Genomic DNA, 22,382 nt, shown 5'->3' with positions numbered 1-22,382 from the left:
AAGAAGAAACGCGACCTTGGCATTGGCATCTTCGGTACTGTGTGGTTGATCCTTGGTATCTAGATCGGAGACAAGAATCTAAATGGAGACCATAGTGACAAAATCCCTAGTGCATCAAGCGCATCATAGACCTACTAAGGGAAGATGGATTGAGATGAATAAAACGGTTTTTGAAACTTCGGATAAACCAAAAGATGAAATCGGGGTTATATACACATCGAATGCCTGAAACTGCCCGCAGTGAACGCCATGAAAACATACACACAAGACCGTGAAGTTTATGATCGAGCATACATTCACAGTTTAACACTCTTAACCAGGTTCTTCTTGATACCCGTAAGCTCACCACCGTATCCACCGCGGCCCTCGCCACCCTTGTACAGCTGCTTAGTGCTGCCAAGCTTCTTCTTCTTTTCCTCGTACTTCTTTCTCTTCTTGACACGCGGGTTACGCGAGTCCTTGCTGCGTTTCGCGTGCAGACCCTTATTCTTCTGAATCTGGTATGTGATAGCACGCTTGCCATCCGGACCAATCTCCTCTTGCTCATAGACCTTTCCGCCAAGGCGCTCAGCCTCAGCGTGGGCATATGCACGAGCCTGCTTGTCATCTTTGCGCTTCTTGGAGCGGGATGCCACCATGTCGTAGTATTCGTCGTCATCGGTGCCTTCCTTGGCACCCTCGCCGCGGCGGAGCTCCTTGGCGACGCGACGATCCTCGTCATCACTATCACCGCCCAGCTGCTGATCGGGATTGAGTTCTTTGCGGCCGCGCTTCTCGGCTTCCACGTTGAGACGGGCTTGACGGTCACGCAGACGTTCACGGTATGGAAGATCAGCGTCTCCACCGGCATCCCGGCCTGCTGCGTTGCGCTTGTTGGCCTTCTGGGCCAATTGCGAGGTATAGAAACGGAGCGAGCGCTTCTGCTTGGCCTTCTCCTCTGCTTCGTGGGCTGTGAGAGCAGCCTCATCACCGAAGTCAGAGTCGTCATCCTTGAGAGGTGCCTTGATCTTTTGTGTCTTGCGCTTCCGTGAAGACTCAGTGGCGAGGTTATCGAGATCGGCGAGACCGGCTTCTGTTTGGCGGATACGCTCGGCGCGGAGAGCTTCGGCTTCTGCCTGTGCGATCTCAGCCTTGCTGAGCTTCTTCTGTTTCGGCTTCTTGGTCTCTTGGGTCTTTGGTGCCTTGGTTGTCTCGGTTTTAGTCTCCTTGATAGGCTCCTCAGCGGGTTCCTCGAGCTCCTCGAGATCCTTGACGGTGTTCCAAAGCTTCCGGAATTTGACAAGCGATCCCATGACGGGGTGTTGTCGCAGTTCGGCGGGGGTCATCGGAACATGTTCGCTAGTTGCATCGGGAGACGGGGAGGATAGGAGCATGAAGTACATGCTGATTGTGCCAAGGTATGCAGACAATGCACGGAACTTCACCACAGGCACTGGTGATGGCTGTGGCTCTTCTGAGTCGTCGTCTGTTGAAGAAGCCTTTGAGGCTGCTTGTTGAAGATCCTTAAAAGTGCTCTGAAGGTCCACGAAGTCCTTCGCCAGGGGTTCAAACTCGGGGTATCTCGACTTCAAAATCTTCAGCTTCTCATCGGTATCCATGTCCTCGGTGATCTCCAATTGCGGAAGCACTTCGGTCACCACACCAGCATCGGCGCCGTCCTCGGCACCCTTGCCGGATTCTACCCATTCAGACTCGTCGAACCCGAAATCGGCCTCATTCATAGCCTGCAACTGCTTCAGTTGGAGTCGCTTGGCCTCCTGTTCTTCCTCCAATGCATCGACCTCGGTCTCAATCTGATCTGCGTTGTAAAGATCCTTCTTTGATGAGCCCCAGGCGGCAATACCTTCATCTTCTTCCTCGGATTCGGCGCCACCCTTTGGCTGGCCCATATCATCGTATTCATCTTCTTCTTCTGAGTCTTCAAGGTCTTCATCCGAGTCTGCGGATTCATAGCCAAGGATTTCTTCGTCGGAGGGCTGGATCAATTCCTCTGCGGCGATCAGTAAGACACCGTTTGCACCAGGATAGGTCATAATTATAGACACATACCTTCCTCAGCAACTCTCCGCCGTCTCTTTGCCTCTGGGCCTTCCTCAAGTAGAATCTGGTCACGGCCGGTTTGGAAGTCATCTTCCGAGTCGTCGAATCGCTCCTCGATGTCGAACTTGGAGGGCTCAGGGGCTGTTTTCGGTTGCGCCGGGCGACCGGCTTTTCTCTTTTTGCTGCCCATTTTTGCGTGTAGAAATCAAACGACAGTGAACCAACTCAGCCGGTCCGATAAACTGTGATAAAATTATTTTTTGGCCTCTCACCGCCCTAGATGCGCTAGCCTCAAGTGGGGGCTTTTGCTCTGTTTGCACTTGTGGTAAGTTGAATACTGGTAATTTTACGATCTCACGCCTTGGAACGTCAAAAACAGAACGATCTCCGGTATTTATGTGTCACTAATTTACAGCCCCGTGTGTGCACATGTGCCTTCCATTTCGAGGACAACCAACAGACGCAGCTACCATTCATCCACGATGGATCTTCGCGAGTTAATTGCCCGTTTTCATCTGCCTCAATTTCTCTCGTCCTTGCAGTCCTCATATAATAATACATCAACCCCGATATTGGGTGTTTCCGCACTCCTTTGCACTATTATTCTTTACACTATTGCTAAGATGTTTGGTTTCGGATCCCGAAACGAGTTCAATGTCGATGGGCAGGTATGTGCAAGACTACATGATCGATTTGTCGCTTTCTAATTGGGTCTTAGACTGTGGTAATCACCGGTGGTTCCGATGGCATGGGCAAAGCTGTCGCGCTCGAGCTATCCGCGAAAGGCGCAAACGTTGTCGTGGTTGCGCGAACTGTTTCCAAGCTGGTGACTGCCGTCGATGAGATGAAGGTCGGACATCCCTCCATAATTAGTTGATTAGTATTGCTCACCTATCATCCAGACCAAGGCAGCGAATATTTTCAAGCAGAAATTCCATTATATCAGCGCCGATCTCACTGATCCTGTTGAGTGCGAAAGAGTCATCGCAGAAGTCACAGCGTGGAATTCTGGAGCTGCTCCTGACGTTGTTTGGTGCTGCGCGGGCTTCTCCCGCCCAGGATACTTCGTCGATGTGCCCATCCAAGATCACCGACAGCAAATGGATACAATCTATTGGACTGCGGCCAACACGGCTCATGCGACCCTGCGCAACTGGCTGAACCCCGTTCCTCCGAGTGGACAGATGAAAACACCCCGGAGGCATCTCATTTTTACATGCTCTACCCTTGCATTCGTTCCCATCGCTGGCTATTCGCCGTACTCGCCTGCCAAGGCAGCCATTCGTTCGCTATCTGATACTCTGAGCCAGGAAATCGAAATGTACAACGGAGCCTATACCCAACGGCACCGCAGTGATGCCCCGGCTGCGGATGTCAAGATCCACACCGTTTTCCCCATGGGGATTCTCTCACCCGGCTTCGACAACGAGCAAAAGACCAAGCCTGAATTGACCAAGAAACTTGAAGAAGCCGACAAGCCCCAGACGCCAGCGGAGGTCGCGCAAATCTCTATCCGTGCCCTAGAGCGTGGAGAGTACCTAATCACTACCAACTTTGTTGGTGCCATCATGAAAGGAACTGCCCTTGGGCCCAGCCCGAAAAACAGCATTGTCGGTGACACTTTGCTCAGCTGGCTCAGCAACCTGGTATTCCTCCAGGTCATTCCAGACCTTCGCAGCAAGGCTTTCACTTGGGGAAAGCAGAACGGGCTTCCCAACAATACTGACAGTACTCCAGCTTCATAACGATCGGGTATATCCTTATTTTCTTCACATGGTCTGTCGACTGCTTCATGCATGATGATACCCTGAGCGCTGTCTGTATTGCGCTTCCTTCAGCTGCCCCTCCCAACACCTAAACATTCTTCAATTCATTTTGGGCTTTGTTGCGCATTTTTACTGTACAGTACAAAACAATAGTCTGTGTTCGTATTTTTTTTATAGCAATTTGAACTTTTCCATCTTTCATTGACGCAGCCGTATTCCGCAATCCGCGGAGGATGACGTACGATGTAGATAACCAAGCTTATCTTTTATCCTGCCACCCCATTTTCGAACTCGAAATTTCTTTGTCCCCAATTGCTCTACCCAGACTAGATTTTAAAAGAGTCTTTGTCTCAAATATGAATGTCAACTGATCGCAGGCTACTATTTTCGGCACAAAGAGGAATTGCTGGGAAAAGAGAAACAAAACCCTCGCTCCTCCGAAAGACTCGACGATAGCGATAACACAAGATACAACTATTTACTTTCGAGTCTTTCAATACCATTTACAGCAATTAACACACAAGCTCGTGTGAAGATGGAGGCCCTCTTCTCAATACCGATTCTGTCCGTCTTCCTGATTCCAGTCCTTTCATCCTACAGCACCAGCCTGAACCTCCTTTTCTTCTACATGACTTGGTCAACGCTGGTACTGTCGCATTCCCGACTCCGCGTGGAACTGTGGGGAACAATCGCCGTGCGCATAATATTCTACGCACTGCCGTCTATTGTCTTCTTCCTCTTCGATATCCTGACCCCGTCGGCCGCGGTTCTCATCAAGGCGCATGGCGCGACTGGCTTACCGGGTGGGAAGAGGCGACGTCGGATCCACGCCAAGGAGCTCAAGATCGCCGGGTGGGGGCTGTTCAATTTATTTTTGGGTATCGCTGTGCAGGGCATGCTTGAGATGATACTTGTTCGGACGCTCGGCAAGCGCAGTGCGCTTAAGGTATCGCTGAAGCTTCCTATGCCATTTGAGATGTGTAGGGATTTGAGCTTGGCGATGCTGGGGCGAGAAGTAAGTGTATAAATTTCCCGACTACATTGCTTGGATGCGCTTTTTTTGATAGTTCAATATGCTAACGTTATGATTTTCCTTTTAATAGTTCCTTTCATATTTCCTTCACCGCTATGCTCTCCACTCCAAAATATCTCCTACACTTGCCAAATGGCACCAGTCTTGGTATCATTCATTGTCTGCTCCGTTCCCATTGACCGCGCATTACGACCACCCGATTCCCTACCTGGTTACCAAGTTCATCCCGACCTTTGCGCCGGCCATCATCTTCCGCTTCCATATGCTTACGTACCTCTTGTATCTACTGTTTATCTCTGTCGAGGAGACCTTCGCATACTCTGGATATACTGTCATGCCGACAAAATTATTTTTGGGTGGGATCGCCCGTCGCACGGATATGCATTTGTTGATGGGCGGAAAGGGGAACTTTGGCCCATGGGGTGTTGTGGATTGGATTCTTGGCACTGTTGTTGGAGACGATACCGATGATGAGATGAGTGATGAGGCAGATGAGGCAGATGAGCAGGACATGCGGAAGGCGTATGAGGTTATGAAGCGAAAGGCTGTTGGGTCTGGAAAGTCAAAGCGGCGATGAGACGACCATTGATGAGTACATGATAAATCATTGGGAATGTAGCTATGCAGATTTTGTCTTTGTTTTGCTGTTTTTATTTGGAGTGTGAGTTTGGATTGTTCAAAATATGTCATCTAGATCTACAATATATATCCGAGAAGGTCAGGGGGTTGAGCTCTATGTCATTTGCTAGGTGTTATCATTGATGATATCAACACAAGTTTTATACAATCCTATTTTGAATATTCAAATGTCATGCGATTAGAAGCCATGAGGGTATAGATGGTTGGTACTTGACCCTAGGATCGACTGTCGGAGTGGTGGCTGGCACTAGACTCATTGAAGGATATTAGATCTTAAAAGTCGGTGAGTTGTCGCACAAATCCATTCAATGCCACGGTATTACAGTCGAACAACTATTGTACTATCCATTGATGACCGCCGTAAAGAAGACGAGATTTGTGTTATACTACTTCCTAGTTCACGCCTAGACCTCAAGATCTTATACTCCGTACCTTAATCCCACACAATGGGGTTATCCACTTAAAGACAAGGCCCAGCAACCTTATATTTTAGTGCCTTACAGATTTTACATGACCGTTTAGATGAATCGAAGGAATTGCCCAATTTTGGATTGCCGCCTGAACCTTGAAATGGGAGTAGGTCATACTGAACATAAAAGAGAATCCAGCCCGCCTGCTGGAACGAGGTGATTTTTAATCTTTTTTTTTTTGCTTGAAGTCTCTTTCTTCATAACGCAGCTTCATGCAAAATCAGCCACGCGCAAAGGGAACGGGTTTCTTGAAACATGAAACATGAGAACGACATCCGGATGTCCGAATTAACCGCAAATCATAAGAAAAGTGAAAAACGTGTTTTGACGGATCCCGTAGGAATTACATGACATGGTTCATGAAACCGGCCCCCCGAAAGTCGCGAAAGGATGCCGATTTGCAATCGAGCCGCCCCTCGTTGGAAAAATGGTCCTCCCCAACTATCTACCGAACCCGCGGCTACCACACATTTACCACTTCATCTCGTGGGGCTTGTCGCCGTTGCGGAGGCTGAAGGTGGTAGCGAGGTAGCTGCCGAGGAAATCCTCCTTCTTGATGGAGGCAAGGATAGCCTGGTCGATGGCCTTCTGGTCGCTGGCGCGAGCGCTGGCAACAACCTTCTTCTATAAAGACAAAAAAGTAATTAGTATTCGATCACTGTAAATGTGATATCCACAAGATGCGTACCTCGGCCTTCTCGCCCTGCTTGAAGAAAGCCTCCTCGGTCTTCTGCTCAGCCTTCTTGTCCTTGGTGAAGTATCCGGGAGCGGAGGTCTTCTCAATGGCCTTGGCGTCAACACCGGTGATGTCAACACGCTTGGAGGTGGCGATCACGTAGCGGGAGTTGACGCGACGGAGAGGGACACCGTTGATCTTGAAAGGTCCGGTGACAAGGAGGACACCCTGGTCGAGGGACTTGAGGAGGATGACACGCTTGCCACGGAAACGGCCAGCGAGGAGGATCAGGATGGTACCGGGAACGAGGGTCTCGCGGACCTTGGCGGGACGCAGAGTCTTGCGAACCTGTAAACACACAAAGTAGTTAGTCTCTGATGCCACACAAATCCCAGCGATTCCCGTGAATCCCAAGTATCTCCATCGCCATAGCCGCATCTTCCCCAGATGATATGCGATTTGCACAAGATCACAAGATTTGATGAACTTTTTGTGTCGTCGATTGACACCGGTGTCTGGTTGGATGTCGCCCCGTAATTCACAAAGGCTCTTCCGCAGAATACCGGTGCTATCGTCGCAATCATCGGGGCAGATGTGTGCCGGTCGTATGTCCTCCTCTTTTTTGTGGCGTCCCATTTTCATAGGGTGTACTGACTTTCTTGGGCTGCGACTGATCGTCCACGGGGTACCACTTCTGGGCCTTGTCGGCGGGCACGACCCTCTGGCTCTTCCCGAACTGCTTCGTCTGGCCGTCCGACATGATGGCTGCTGGCGAAGGATGAATGGTTGTCGGGGTGGTTGTTGGAGATTTGGGTGAGGACTTGGACTGGCTAAGCGGAGTCGGCTCCAGTGCGGGAATTCGTCGAGGGTTGTGTGTACGAAGCCCTATCACGTGTTTAACCGACAGCCCTAGCCAATTTTGGAAAGCGGTAACTGAGGACGTTGTTGCCATATCCGTAAGGCAATTATATACGGGCGACTGTAAAGCCACTTACGCAGAAGCACTGCTCGACACAAACAACTGACGTATACTGCTCGCAGTCTCTCTCTCTCTTTCTGTATACTTTATCTCTTACATCCTCCACAACTCTTTTTTTTATCTACTTGGAGGGTGTCAATTCTGTCAATACAGTCTAATCTATTATTGGATCTTTGTTCAGAATCAAAACTCCAAAATGTCGATAGCTCCGATCATTACCTTCAAAGCAGGTATCTGCGATCTGGATGTACGTGAGCTTAGCTTTCCGGACCCGACTGGGTCAGCTCGATAACCAGCTCCATCATCCCGATGTACACTCATATCTAAATTGAAACTTTACTGACCGTTTCAATTCAGCAATCTAGCACTCCTGCCGCCGTAAAGCCGAAGGCCACCCCAGGCTATGTCTATCTTTACTCCGAAGATGATCTTATCCACTTCTGCTGGCGCTCGCGCAGCGCCTCACTAGACGAGCCCGAGCTTGACCTGGTGATGATTCCTTCAGATGGAAGCTTCACTCCCTACAAGCCATCCGGTGGAGACGCTACAAATGGCCGGATCTTTGTCCTGAAGTTCTCCTCTAGCTCTCAGCGATACCTTTTCTGGATGCAGTCCCAGTCCCAGCACGAGGACGGTGACCCGAGCTGGTTCAGCCCTCGTGACTTGAAGCTTGGAGAAATTGTCGATGTTCTGCTGCAGGGTGAGGATGTTGATGTAGAGCACGAGATCGCCAATCTTCCCCGCCGGCCCTCGGGCGGTGATGACGATGAGACCATGGAAGATGTGGAAGGCACTGACCATGATCGCGGCCGATACCACAGCACAGGCAGCGGCGGTGCTGGCCCCGATGCGACCGGTGGCGATGTGCGTGAGGAGGGACAAGAATCGCGAGAGGGTGGTGCCGACGGTGGACGAGCGTAGGTACATATCTCTGACAGCCTTCAGCTGGGGCATCCAAGCTAATTTGCCGTTCTTGCAGAGCCACTACCGAGGAAGATCCAGCGTCGGTTGTCCAGGACTTTTTGAAGTCTCTGGGCAGCCGCCAGAGCCAGAGCCAATCCCAAGATCCCGAACGACCATCTACGACACTCCAAGACCTCCTTCCACCCCCGACCACGTTGCAATTTATCGATTCTGCTGATACCACTACTGCCGATCATCTTCTGAGCTTCTTGCCGCCCGCACTACTTTTGCTGGCCCAGGGCAATGCTGAGGCTTCGGAAGCCGATACAGACCCGGAACTTGCCCAAGCTGCTCTCCTTTCCCTCGACCTCTCCCAGAAAAAAGACATTCTCCGAAAAGTGCTTCGTTCTCCCCAATTCATGCAAAGCCTGGCCAGTCTTACTGTAGCCCTCCGTGATGGTGGGCTTCCGAGTATCAGTGAGGCTTTGCAGATCCCCGTGGCTAATGGAGGATTTATGCGGAGAGGTGGAGTACCCCTTGGTGGTGGCGATGCGGTAGATGCGTTCCTGGATGGCGTTCGGCAACACGTTAAAGAAAAGGATTCTCAGATGGATACCGATTGAATCAATCAATAATACGTTTATTCCGAGATTTTGACACTTTCAAGACATTCTAAGACTTTTTAAATTTGTCGAACTATTTTTGGAAAAAGGGAACCCCACCAGGCAACACTGTTTACTGCAAGGCTGCGTCAGCGTGTGGTTAAAACCGTTGTAAATTTTCACTTTAGGAGCTGAATTAGTATGTAGATTAAGCAAGGTAGTATGTAAGAAGCAATAGAAAAAAATATTATGTACCATACATGTCTAGCCCTGCCGAGGTATGTCAGCCAAAAACAACTTTGGAACGTTGAATATCCATCGCATGCCCGGGACTTGTCCTTTTTAGTGCAATTGCGATCCGGACGCTCTTAGCCCATTTTCAGCTTCGGAAGCTTGTCTGTTTTCTTGATTTGTGTCTTACATTCACGCTCTTTTCTTTTCCTGTATTATACATCTTTTTTTACCAACACACGTGTCGCCACCGTGTCTGAGAACCTCCCGTTCAACCTGCGATGTCTGCGATTCGATAGTATCTGATCCTGCCTGACGATGGCGCTAGATAGCCAGAACCTTGATAATAACGAAAACGCTCCACCGAACCAAATTCCCCTCCAAGATCTCTCGAAACCGGGAGATGCTCTCAACGAGCGCGGGAGAAGCCGCGCGGGGACTGGTCTCTTCTCACGACAATCATTAATCGGGAGAGGTTCGCGGAGAAATTATGAGAGTGTTGCGGAAGAGTCTCCCATTGATTCGGCTGGACCGAGCAGGCGTCCATTCCAACCGTCACAAACGAGCTATACAGAGGTTGCTTCCCCGCTTGATGACCTGGGTGGTTTCGCGCAAGCGATCTCATCGGTTGGCCTCAGTTTCAATGGGCCACAATCAAGGGCATCGGCCCCGGACCCATCACCAAGCCGTGGTTTTGATGATGATGCTTCCGACCTCGACGTCGTACCTCTAGACCCTTATGATCCCCACGACCCCCACGGCTACAACCCCCCAGCGGACGGAGATGATACGGTACGGTTGACCGATCTTCGATATTTACAACCAATGAGCGGTGCTGCCAGTGCAGAAGACCGGCGCAGCACTGATACTGGTCACTCCGTGCATTTTGGTGGTTCAAGACTGGGCGATGATCTTCCTCACCTGGAGGATGGTATGGGAAGCCGTCGGGGCAGCAGTGTCCGGGATCGTTCGCGTTCTTTGTCTCCGTCGGGGTCCACCGGGGCTTTACAACGCGCTGGCTCGATGGTCAAATCCATGTCGCAGCGAGTGGTCAACCTGAGTAACGAACCGGAAGTCGTACAGCAAACGATTGACAGGGAGGAGCTTGATAAAAATGCACGAATGGATGGGCCACCGGTCTTACCCGCGATGGAAGACTATGCACATAATACCAACCAGCAGACTCAAACAGCTCGAGAGAAGCGTTCCTCCAGCAGATTATGGAAGGATCGGAACAATCCATTCAAAGGCAGGTCACTTGGAATCCTGGGGCCAAATAACCCTCTCCGACTCTGGCTGTGTGACATCCTGGTGAATCCTTTCATGGAGCCCTTGATCTTGATTGTTATTGTCATCCAGACCATCTTGTTGACCGTTCAAGATGCGCTACCTACTTACCCGGACTCAGTGAGATGGGGGAACAGCAAGTTTGATTGGGTTTTTTTAACCATTTTCATCATTTACACACTTGAGATAGGCTCTAAGATCTTGGTGTCTGGACTTATTCTCAACCCTGTCGAGTACAGCACACTTAATCGCAACCTCGGCATCAGGAAAGCAATCGCGGAGAAGGGCAGGAACCTGATCACACCGCATCGACAGGGGACGATCAAGAAAGCATCAATGCTTCAGGCTGAGCCCCAAGCTTCAATCCTGCGAACATTTACAGGGATGAACGGATTGGACCCCGAAGTTTATGATGATCCTCTACACAAACTTCGCGTTAGGCTTGCCCACCGCGCATTCCTTCGACACTCTTTTAACCGGCTTGATTTTGTAGCCGTGGTCGCTTTTTGGGTATCCTTTTTACTTTCAGTGTCGGGTGTTGAGAAAACACACCAATTGTACATCTTTCGCATGTTAAGCTGTCTCCGAATCTTACGCCTGCTTGCCATGACCAACGGCACTTCGGTAGGTCTTCTGTTGAGAGGATGTATCCTTCGAAATACTGACCGATTTTTTCTAGGTAATTCTTCGAAGTCTTAAGCGAGCAGCTCCTCTGCTCGTCCATGTCGCATTTCTTATCAGCTTCTTCTGGCTTCTTTTTGCAATCATTGGCATCCAGAGTTTCAAATCCAGTCTTAGGAGAACTTGTGTCTGGATTGATCCCGCAGGCCAGAGCAATTACACATTGAATGATCCTTATGACACAGTGCAATTTTGTGGTGGGTACCTCAACCAGACGGGAGGAAAAATGCCATGGCTTGACTCCAATGGCATTGATGCAGGGTTCAGCCCCAAAGGATATATTTGTCCTCAGGGTTCTATATGCATGGAAGGTGTAAATCCTTACAATGGAACTATGAGCTTTGACAACATCCTGCACTCCCTGGAGTTGGTCTTTGTGATCATGAGCTCCAATACATTCACCGATTTGCTCTACTATACTACTGACACTGACTACCTCGCCACGGCTCTGTTCTTTTCCTGCGGGTTTGTCATTTTGAGCTTGTGGTTGGTAAACTTGCTGGTTGCAGTTATCACACACTCATTCCAAGTGATTCGAGAAGAAAGCAAACGCAGCGCCTTTGCCGTCCAAAAGCTTGATGCTGTCGACGAAGATGACACAGTGACTCGCAAAGTCAGTCCTCTCAAGCGTATATATGATCAAACTGAGTGGGTTTGGGTCTGCCTCATCATCTTCGACCTTATCGTGCAAGCCTTTAGAAGCTCGTCTATGTCTGCCCGTCGTACCCGGTTTATCGATACTACCGAGACTATTGTCACTCTCCTTTTACTGGTCGAGATTATCTTACGATTCGCCTCGGATTGGCGCATGTTCCATCGAAGGCGTCGTAACTTGACAGACCTTTTGCTTGTAATCATTACCTGCATCATCCAGATACCGCCCCTCAGAAACTCAGGTCGCGCATACACAGTTCTCACCTTATTCCAGATCCTTCGGGTCTACCGAGTGGTACTGGCTTTCTCTGTGACCAGGCAGCTGATCATGATTGTTTTTCGCAATACTGTCGGTCTGCTAAACTTGATATTTTTCCTATTCTTGATGACCTTTTTATCTGCCATTTTCGCAACACAGCTTTTTCGAAGCCAGATCCCAGATCAAGATCCAAGTGGCACGACGATCATGATCACGTTTTCGAATATCTATAATTCGTTCCTGGGAATGTATCAAATTCTGTCGAGTGAGAATTGGACCACGATTCTTTACAATGCGACCGCATACACGACCGAATTCAACACAGCCTGGATCTCGGCAGCATTTCTTATTCTTTGGTTCATTGTGTCCAATTTCATCATCCTCAACATGTTCATTGCTGTTATTCAGGAGAGCTTTGATGTCTCAGAAGACGAAAAGCGAATGCACCAAGTCAGGGCGTTTTTGGAACAGAAACAAGTCCATGGAACACCCCAAGGAAACCTAGCGCTCTCGAAGATCCTTCGTATGGGCCGAGATTCAGCCCGGTACAAAGATCCACTCGACCATGGTCCTGCAGCGTTGGAAATGTTGCTGAAAGACGCCGTGGTGCAAGAGTTCCTTGATGAAGAAGAGACTAGGCAACAAGGACGTGAAAGACCGAAGGACTCACGAAGGGTGAGCAATATGCTAGAAGGCGCGACTCAAGAGACCATTCAACCAGGCTGGATCTCACGCCTATGGACGAAAGCCACAACGCTCGTTATGCGGAGAGAACCTAATCCTTTCTACTCGAAACTGAAGTTTTCACGTGCTTACGAGCAATTGGATCCGACAACCATGGCAAGAGAAGTTGTCACTGCGGCAGAGCAGAGAAAACGGGACCAGCGAGAATACCTCGTGAAACACCCCAACTATAACAAATCACTGTTTCTTTTCCCGCCGCATAGTTTCGTGCGGAAAATTTGTCAACGAATTGTCGGCCCAGGACGCGGCCACCAACGAGTTGAGGGTGTGGATCCATACAAGCCAGTGTGGTATGCGTTCTCTGCTTTCATTTACGCAGCCATTGTCGCCATGGTGCTTCTCGCCTGCATTACAACACCCTTGTATCAGCGGCAGTATTTCCGTACTGACCGCAACTGGTTCGTCTATACTGACTTGGGATTTGCCGTTGTGTTTACCATTGAAGCAACGATCAAAGTGATCGCCGATGGCTTCTTCTGGACGCCAAACGCATTCTTCCGCAGTTCTTGGGGATTCATTGACGGAGTTGTATTGATCACGCTGTGGGTCAGTGTCGGCGGCTCGCTCAAACAGGACTGGAGTGTTTCGAGAGCCATTGGCTCCTTTAAAGCGCTGAGGGCATTGCGTCTTTTGAACGTCAGTGACAGCGCCAAGGACACTTTCCACTCTGTCATCATTGTCGGGGGATGGAAAGTCATTGCTGCCGCTGCGGTTTCTATGAGTTTCCTCATACCATTCGCAATATATGGAGTCAATCTGTTCAACGGGCAGATGGCCAGTTGCAATGACGGTAGTTTTTCTGGAAACTTGACCAACTGCGTCAATGAATATTCCAGCTCGCCATTCAATTGGGACGTGCTTGCTCCCCGAGTGGCCGGGAACTCTTGGTATGATTTCGATAATTTTGGTGATTCCCTCTTCATTTTGTTCCAAATTGTCTCCCAAGAAGGCTGGATCGACGTACAAGAAGCTGCAATGAGTATCACTGGAAAGATGACCCAACCGCAAGATCTAGTGGCGCCAGAGAACGGGTTATTCTTCGTGGTTTTCAACTTACTTGGAGCCGTGTTCGTTCTGACCCTGTTTGTGTCTGTGTTCATGCGTAATTACACAGAACAAACTGGTGTCGCCTTCATGACTGCCGAGCAACGTTCCTGGTTGGAATTGCGGAAACTTCTCCGACAGGTATCCCCCTCAAAACGATCCTTTGATGACGAGAGCAAGAAGCTCCGGCTGTGGTGTTATCGAATTTCAGTTAAGAAGCATGGCCGGTGGGCATGGTTCGTGACTTGCGTCCTTGTAGTTCACTTGATGTTACTTGTGCTGGAATACTACCCCGAACCCGTCTGGTGGGAAGTGCTTCGAGGTATGTATTTTTTTGGGCCTTGATTTGAAATGTTGCGTGTTACTGATCGGTAAATATAGCTCTTATATTCTTGGCATTCATGCTTGTCTACCTTTCAAATGTCTTAATCCGACTGATTGGTCTTGGATGGCATCGATTTAGCCGAAGCTCATGGGATCTGTACTCTCTCATCGCCGTCCCCGGCGCTTTCATCACCTCCGTCCTGGACCTTTCATACCGTGAAAAAAGTCATGCCGTGGTGGAGCTCAACAAGCTTTTCCTCGTGTCTGTTGCTCTACTGCTTATTCCAAGGAACAACCAGCTTGATCAGCTCTTTAAGACAGCAGCGGCTAGTCTGTCCGTGATTGGAAATCTTCTAGCTACCTGGTTCGTGCTGTTCTTGGTGTTTGGCATTGCGATGAACCAGGCGTTTGGCCTTACCAAGTTCGGCGAAAATGAGGATCACAACCAGAATTTCCGTGATGTGCCCAAATCACTGATCCTGCTGTTCCGAGCAAGTTGCGGAGAAGGGTGGAATGAATTCATGGAGGACTTCGCTACTATGATCCCGCCCTTGTGCACGCAGAACGCCAACTTCCTCGACGACGACTGTGGAAGCGCGCCGTGGTCCCGCACTCTCTTCATTGCATGGAACCTGATCAGCATGTACATCTTCGTCTCACTGTTTGTTTCATTGATTTTCGAAAGTTTCTCTTATGTCTACCAGCGGAGTAGCGGACTCTACGCGATCAGTCGCGAAGAGATCCGCCGGTTCAAGCAGGCATGGGCCACGTATGATCCAGATGGGACGGGCTTTATATCTACGGAGCAGTTCCCTCGACTACTCGGTGAGCTCTCTGGTGTCTTTGCAATGCGAATTTACGAGGGAGAGTTCTCGGTCGGAAGTATCCTCGAAAAATGCCGGATCGATCCTCAGAGGAACTCGATGAGTTCTTACGCAAGAGATTCGATGGTTTCGCTGGCTGAGCCACGGCACTCAATGCGGCCAAACTCCCATGCCTCATCTGGTGTGGATATCGGCGAGCTCTCTCGGATCATATCGCGGATTCCAGTTCAAAGCATTCAAGAGCGGCGCAAACGATTGAACACCTTCTACGAAGAAATCCTTGTGTCAGCAGACCCCGATCGCGGCATCTCCTTCCACCAGTGCTTGATGATCCTCGCACATTACAATGTGATTAGCGATAGCAAGAGTCTGCGCCTCGAAGAATTCCTACGTCGTCGAGCACGGTTGCAGCGTGTGGAAGAGGCTGTCCGTCGAAACACCGTCGTCGGTTTCTTTGATACCCTATACTGGTCACGTGAATTCCGCCGCAAGATTGACCGCAAGAAGAGCGGCCGGATGAGCGCGGTCCCAACATTCACTGTGCCGGAGATCTTTGTCGACAATCCAGGCGATGACCCCGAGGAGCACGACCAGCCAGGTTCCGGCGCCGTCACACCTCAGACGCAACCAGACTTGGATGGAAACTTCCCCCCCATGCTCTCACCGGTCTCGCAGCACAGACGAGCCGAGTCCAGCCCAACTGCAAACCGCAATGCTCTACCTCGCATCAATACCAATTTGAGCGGGTCAGTATCTGGCTCCAACACACCTACAAGGGAGTGGTCGGGCATCAGTCCCTCTATCACACCGCGTCAAATGTACGGGGAGCGCACTTCGTTCGACACTACCGAAACGCATGAGGCGCCTCCGGCTAGCGACACTTCGCGTCACAATAGTGGTATGAATGTACAGGACGTCATGCATTCGCTAGACAACTCCGCCTGGGGTGAGAGTATCCGACGAAGCTTCACGCAGCGACGATCGGGTGATCGCAGTTCTGAATAAAATGCTACGCATATTGATCTATATGAATTTTGGATGTTATCACGAAGTGGGTGGTGTGGGTAGTAGCGTGGCTTAGTTGTTTTCCTCATTCCTTTTTCTTTCTTTTATTCTTTAGAATCCCCCTCAGCTAGATTGGGGATTTCTTTTCTTTTTTGTGGCCTGTTTAGCCCGTTTGGTTTTTCTGGCTTCATTGTGCTGTATACTACTCTCCTTAAGGAGTATTTTGCATAGCAGCGGCGTGGGATTCCCATCTCAATAATATTTTTTCCCATCGACTTGGATACAAGATTGAATATTGACTATCGGATATTAAAACAGATGATCATTTAAACTATAGGAGAGTGCATGAATCAAGTGGGTCGAGCTAGTTACTATTGGCGCCGAAAGAGGAAATAGGGGAAAGAGGATGAGACCTGTTCGAACACGAATACGGAATACATATCACTTAGATCAGTACATAACTCTACATATTTATCATATCCAACATAGAGAATACAAAACCGGTAAAAAGAGAACATCTCCAACTCCCAAAGACATTGTGTGTCCGTTTTCAGGAACAATCACATTCATCCGCATGCGTCGCCTTCAATCCGTGTCTTAACTCTCCCTGCAGCACAGTCCTTGCAGTCAACTTATAGAATTAATAAATCCAAGTAAATCCCCAAAAATCTCTGTCCTACAAATAACCAATTCAATCCTCATATCTCACTCTAATATGACATAGTCATTTCCAACCAAAGCCTCACATTCCACAAGACACAAGACAATACTCCAAACCAACACAGCAACACAGCAACAATGAACCATATCACTTCACCATTTCTCTCATTGAGCACATCGTTCCGCTCCAGAAGCCCCAAATCAAGCAGCGATACCTCAACCCCAAGCTCAACAACAACCTCACCACCCTCCTCTCCAACATCCACCCACTCGCCTCAAACCTCTCCACACCACCTCTTCAACCTCTCCTTTAACCCCTCCAAAGCCCACACCCACACATTCCGAGGGCAACCCGAGAATATCGGGCACAACACTAGCCCCAGAAACCCATCAACTCAGCCGCACCCAGTCTCCGTCTCCGACATCCCCCACAATGCCAACAGCGTGCTCCCATGCGTTGTCCTACGCGGCCGCTCAGCAATGGTTATCCGCCGACGACCGTCTAAGATCGACATGGCATTGAGCGAAGAGCGGTCGCGATGTGATGGGGACTCTATTGAGAGACAGGGGTTGGGGCTGATGGAGCCTCGGCCGGTGGATCTGGGGATTGGGGAGGTGAAACCTAACTTTGTGATGGGCGGCATCTTCGAGGTTATGGAGGGGCGGGCTTAGGCTTGAGCTCTTCTTTTTTCTTTCTTTTTTTTCTTCTTTCTTTTTCTTTACACTATTGGTTCTTTCTTTTTCCTTGTGCTTTTTTGTTGGCCTATGCTGTGATACTCTATTTGTTTTAATTGGCTCTGGACTTTTGCTTTTCGGAAAAGAATGTGAGATTGGGAATATTGTATAGTGGCTGGATATTGGAAATATGTACTTTTTTGGGGGGGGGGTTTACATTTGAGCCCTTGCTGAAATAGCTTCTCAACTGAATATTGATTTTTCTATTGTTTTATTTTCATACTTGCACTAATGAATCTTGTCCTACTACCTGGTACCCTACCCTGCTCCTTGGCCCCAAAAGTCCTTAAAAGAGGGTTTAGATGTCGCAAAAGCGGGTAAGCCCGCTGGACCCTACCGCTGAACCATAAGTACACATCATCTATTTATATCTAGATCGTCCTAGGCACGCGGATTAAGTTTTGGGGTTGCCGAGGACTAGTCCTATCACTATTTGCTGAGCCCTTGGCTTAAAGCTTTTAACAAAGACATATCCGAAGTTACATCAGAGGAAGGCTAGATCAAAAAAGCAATATCACCCTTGGCCAAAGCTTGGAGTTGGAAAGCATGAAGCCCCATGCTTGGCCCTAATCTCTGGTTCGAATATTGAAACATAGCCATACATAGACTTTAGGAGAAGATTACATTAGGGGCCATTTTGCTTAGGCGGATACAACTAGAACAAAGCGCAAATTACATACTAGATCCCAGGATGTACTCCGTACAATTAGATACAATTCGAAATCCTGCGATACTTATCTTGCTTAATTTCTATATCGCTTAGTCCCGCACTATGAAGCAATTCTTTTGAAATCCCCTAATTTGCGTATACCCTATCCTAGAAGTAGAGTAATCTATATAATGTTATAGATACTGAAGTATAATTTCAAAAGAAAGCTACGGATTAGATTGCAGTTTATGTACCATGGAAGGCGTAGTAAATCCGCAGAGAGTAGATATATATTCTTATATCGGACCTTTCGCAATACTTAATGTGGACCTTCGTTTTGGCATGGATGAACCACATCTACAATAAATTAAAATAGGAGAAGAATTTTAAGTATGGCTGAGCTGAATTAACCCCGTATATATATAGTCGTGGTATTATAGGGCTTATTCATGGCTTATTCATGGCCTGGGAACTGCCTGGGAACTGCCTGGGTATCGAGCATACGCTGTCGCAGAACCCAACTGGACCCGGACCCAACCCGGACCCAACCCAAACCTAGGTTGGGGCCCTAATTAGGTTACAGATATAATAAACTTACCGAGCGTTATAATACAGTGTGTTTAAAGCTCGTTTTTTTCACCTTATATATATGAAATTTATATTTATTTAAGATATATTTTATAACAAATAAAGAAGTTATATAAATTTAATTAATTATTATAGTTTTAGTAAAATTAATAAATTACGTAGGGTTATAGGGAAAGGGTAGTATAAACTTCAAGTTCATAAAATTCACGTTTTTTTACATTTTCTCTCTACTTTACCTAGTAAGATTTAAATTAAATTAAGAAGATAAATATCTTAGATCTAGATCCATATATATCCTTTATATTAAACCTATTAAGCTAGTAGAAAATAGCTAATACAGAGAATACAAGAGTATAAAATGATAAAAAAGTTTGAAAAGTTGGGTTTTGCTGGGGCCCCAATGGGGCCCCAGCCTGGGTCCTGGGTTGGGTCCGGGTCCGGGGTGTGAGACAGACTATTGGCGCCTACCTATGTAGGTTATTTTTTTCCATCCACCCGGTCTTCCTTAAATGACATTCTTTAACTATTACCCCTCCTGCTCCTAGATTGTAGTTTCTTCCCCTAGGACTAGATTAAAAGCTCGCTGGCTTTAATTTTATGGCTGTATCAAAATTAGTCAAGTCTAACAAGTTTTGATCTCGGATGATTGGTTTCTACATTTCTTTAAATGTCTATTTCCCCTCTTATCTACCAGAGGGGAAAGAATACCACAGAATGATACTATCAGGGCTAAGATTGAAATCAAGCAAGTTGAAAGTAATTTGAAATTAAGCTTTGTTTGTTGTTAATCATACATAATTCTTGTCAGGGTATTGTGAATCTAACATATGGTAAAGGCAAACCGAGATACCACAGATGAAAGAAATCAGGATGCCAATAGGCCAAGAGATGCCTAGAAGAGGGGTAGTTATGCTTGTATGCACTTGCGTTACGGTCATGACTGTGCAAAAAAAAAAAAAAAACCAAGTCGCTAATCACACATGAGAGGGGTATGAAGAAAAATGTGAGGATATTGGCCGGTTGGCAGGATGAATCACTGAGCACCACCGAGCATGGTTGAAATAAAGGAAAGCATATTAGGGCTTAGATCCCTGGCCCTTGCGCTTGTTTGGCCACAACTGACCACGGCACTTGGTTTCACCACATAGGCACTGGACAGCCTCGGGGTCGATCTTCTGAGGAGTTGTGTTCTCCTCGCCCTGATTATAATCGAAGGTCAACTCAGTGCCAGGGGAGATATCGCGGTTGGCAAAAAATGCAAGATTGTAAAGATATTCGTCGGCATGATTCGTGGTGCAAACGGGGATGATCTTGCAGTTAGGGTTACAAGAGTGGTTCATAAACCGAGTTGCCGAACCGAACTTGCGGCCGTCGATGACTTTCATATTTTTTTCTTCATCGTCGTCGTCCTTGACATACCAGTCCAGAGAGAAAAGGTATGATTGCGTATGTGAACCGTCGGTGAGGTTCTCGCGTTCATCCGCTTCGGCCTTCGAAATCACCTCACCTAGGTAAAGATCAATGAACTGCCCACGGTGAATCAAGTCGGGGGACCGAAGACCTAGATATCATAATCTTAATTAGTATATATGATAAGTAAAGAGGGGATGAAGTGAGACAAACCGAAGCCCCGAGATCCAGTGTCAAAGATCTCAAGCCTCACAGTCCGTCCTTTCTGGACAACGTGATTCCAACATCGTTGCCCCCCGCAGCCACAACGGGAGTTACATTCATAAATGATCGCCTTGCGCTTAAGGAAGCTTTTTGTTGCGACAATCAACTTAGCGTTGCTCTCACAGATCTCGTACGGGACGATTCGATCTTCGGAATCTTCCTCCTTGCTCAGGCAGTCACATTCAAAGCGATCGCAGCCGCCAGTTTCAGTACAGGCACATCCGATATTAAAATCAGAGTCGTCAGGAATCCGTTTAACACCTGCCCGGTACTGATAACTGTTGACGAACTCAAAGTTATCTGCTAATTTAGCTAGGCGCTGCGGAGAATTGACTGTGGCAATAACTCTAGGTCCTTTGATTTGTTTGAGCTTCTCGTCAAGAAGGTCACGGAGCTTTCCGAGGTGATTTGATTGTATGGGCGATGGCACGTTGAGAACATTTGAACGTGAGCCTGATTTAAACGATAATGGGATAGAACGTCGGTTCACACGAGCCTTGGTAGTAGAGTATGTGGCCTTGTTAACTCTCTCCTCTTCACCAGTTGTTGGGAAGAAATGAGGGCTCATCCCATTCACATTCCCGCTAGACACATTTTGCGTTTGCGCGATTGCAATCTCCCGTTTTTGCTGTGGAGTTGGTGATGGAATCACAACACTGATCTGAGATTGTTTGATAGATGGTGGTGGACTTGGCGTATATGGGGCTGGGGCAGGGTGAGCGTGTGACAGGCGTACACGCTGTACAGCTCTGTGCACATCACTCAAAGAGGAATCTGAGACATCTTCAGATCTCTCTAAGCTTTTCCTTTTCAACGGCACCGTTGGTGTCCGATATGCTACCGCTGTCACAAAGGGCAGCTTGTTCTGGACCATATTCTCCGTCTAGGAGCGATGTTTAGTAAGAATTAGACAAGTAGTTGTGTACGTGGGATCAGATTGTCAGATCAATAGTTATGTCAACAGTTGGCTTGGGGGAAACTGAAAAAAATCGACGAAACAAAGAAAGGTAGTTATAGTGGGGCACAGGGCCAGGGGAAATGGGCTTAAGCAGAGTAGCCTTTGGATAAGCACTTACCATCGTGGAGTCAACTGGCTCGGTCTCATCAGTCAAATCAATGAATACTCGGTTCTGAGCCCCCGAACCAAGGGGGACACGTCCGTCCATCATAAGCAGCACGTGGGTGTTAGGGGATGACAAGCTTCAAAACGCGTTCAAACACGCGTAAAATATCGTAAGTACAATCCGTTTAGGATAGTAAGGACGATAGAAGAGGAGAATAAAGAAGGAGAGGCCCTTGAGATTCTCGAAGTATCGACGGCTCGAGGATCCTAGCCTTAAAGAGCGAGGACAAAGGGAGATGAGGAAATAAACGTCTCAAGATGACGCAAAAAAAGAAAAACAATATCTCCAAGAAGCGCCGGTAAAACTAAAAAAGACTAGAAGAAGATCCGACGTTTGTGGCGGATGAGAGACGTGGTGGAAGATCGAGGACTGAGATAGGTGGAGAGGTAAGGTTGAGAAAACGAAGACGGGAATATCTCGTGGTGGGCCCCTGACGTGTGCTGACTCAGCACCTTTATTTTCACCTGCCTAAATAGGAAATGATCAACCTAACGTTAGCTTTCATTGTCACCTCAATTGAAATAGAAACATGTCTATAGTATTATTATTACGATATCAACAATTTCCGCTATTGAATAAAGTAATTTTATCTTTTATCTTTCGAGTTTACAATGTTCGAGGTTGATAGGGGTATTCTGGTTGGTGGCCGCTGGTTGGATGATTAAAAGGGGTTGTTGGGAAGTGCGGGAACAGCGCTCAGGAAAGTTATGAGCCTTCAATCGATTTCAAACCACCTAATAGCTCCCAGGCCCAAATCAAGCCCAAAAATGCAACAGAAAAAACGTATATTA

At 48.1% G+C, this 22,382-nt stretch overlaps 7 protein-coding genes across 7 annotated transcripts; 4 read left to right on the top strand and 3 right to left on the bottom strand.

Moving 5' to 3' along the window:
- Positions 1–296: 296 nt before the first annotated feature.
- On the bottom strand, positions 297–2,230 carry PEX2_010150 (something about silencing 10 family protein; the record flags this gene model as incomplete). The annotated part of the gene is made up of 2 exons (XM_016738292.1): positions 297–1,990; positions 2,050–2,230. 2 exons carry the CDS (start codon positions 2,228–2,230, stop codon positions 297–299), a joined length of 1,875 nt encoding a protein of 624 aa, XP_016594401.1.
- Positions 2,231–2,663: 433 nt separating this feature from the next.
- PEX2_010140 (Short-chain dehydrogenase/reductase SDR) lies at positions 2,664–5,416 on the top strand (the record flags this gene model as incomplete). The annotated part of the gene is made up of 5 exons (XM_016738291.1): positions 2,664–2,708; positions 2,759–2,890; positions 2,943–3,768; positions 4,184–4,821; positions 4,910–5,416. The coding sequence occupies 5 exons, from the start codon at positions 2,664–2,666 to the stop codon at positions 5,414–5,416; spliced, it is 2,148 nt and encodes a 715-aa protein (XP_016594400.1).
- A 1,003-nt stretch (positions 5,417–6,419) lies between these two features.
- Positions 6,420–7,384, bottom strand: PEX2_010130 (60S ribosomal protein eL6; the record flags this gene model as incomplete). Its single annotated transcript, XM_016738290.1, has 3 exons — positions 6,420–6,572; positions 6,637–6,972; positions 7,280–7,384. The coding sequence occupies 3 exons, from the start codon at positions 7,382–7,384 to the stop codon at positions 6,420–6,422; spliced, it is 594 nt and encodes a 197-aa protein (XP_016594399.1).
- A 415-nt stretch (positions 7,385–7,799) lies between these two features.
- On the top strand, positions 7,800–9,129 carry PEX2_010120 (uncharacterized protein; the record flags this gene model as incomplete). Its single annotated transcript, XM_016738289.1, has 3 exons — positions 7,800–7,850; positions 7,961–8,520; positions 8,583–9,129. 3 exons carry the CDS (start codon positions 7,800–7,802, stop codon positions 9,127–9,129), a joined length of 1,158 nt encoding a protein of 385 aa, XP_016594398.1.
- Positions 9,130–9,657: 528 nt separating this feature from the next.
- Positions 9,658–16,161, top strand: cch1 (calcium channel protein CCH1; the record flags this gene model as incomplete). The annotated part of the gene is made up of 3 exons (XM_016738288.1): positions 9,658–11,250; positions 11,306–14,330; positions 14,390–16,161. The coding sequence occupies 3 exons, from the start codon at positions 9,658–9,660 to the stop codon at positions 16,159–16,161; spliced, it is 6,390 nt and encodes a 2,129-aa protein (XP_016594397.1).
- A 798-nt stretch (positions 16,162–16,959) lies between these two features.
- On the top strand, positions 16,960–17,493 carry PEX2_010100 (uncharacterized protein; the record flags this gene model as incomplete). Its single annotated transcript, XM_016738287.1, has 1 exon — positions 16,960–17,493. The coding sequence occupies one exon, from the start codon at positions 16,960–16,962 to the stop codon at positions 17,491–17,493; it is 534 nt and encodes a 177-aa protein (XP_016594396.1).
- Positions 17,494–19,869: 2,376 nt separating this feature from the next.
- clrD (uncharacterized protein) lies at positions 19,870–21,636 on the bottom strand (the record flags this gene model as incomplete). Its single annotated transcript, XM_016738286.1, has 3 exons — positions 19,870–20,354; positions 20,417–21,350; positions 21,544–21,636. The coding sequence occupies 3 exons, from the start codon at positions 21,634–21,636 to the stop codon at positions 19,870–19,872; spliced, it is 1,512 nt and encodes a 503-aa protein (XP_016594395.1).
- Between the last annotated feature and the right edge of the window lie 746 nt (positions 21,637–22,382).

This window comes from Penicillium expansum, assembly GCF_000769745.1.
Source record: "Penicillium expansum strain MD-8 chromosome Unknown contig25, whole genome shotgun sequence".
NCBI classification, from domain to species: Eukaryota; Fungi; Ascomycota; class Eurotiomycetes; order Eurotiales; family Aspergillaceae; genus Penicillium; species Penicillium expansum.
This window is presented reverse-complemented; position numbering and strand designations above follow the sequence as displayed.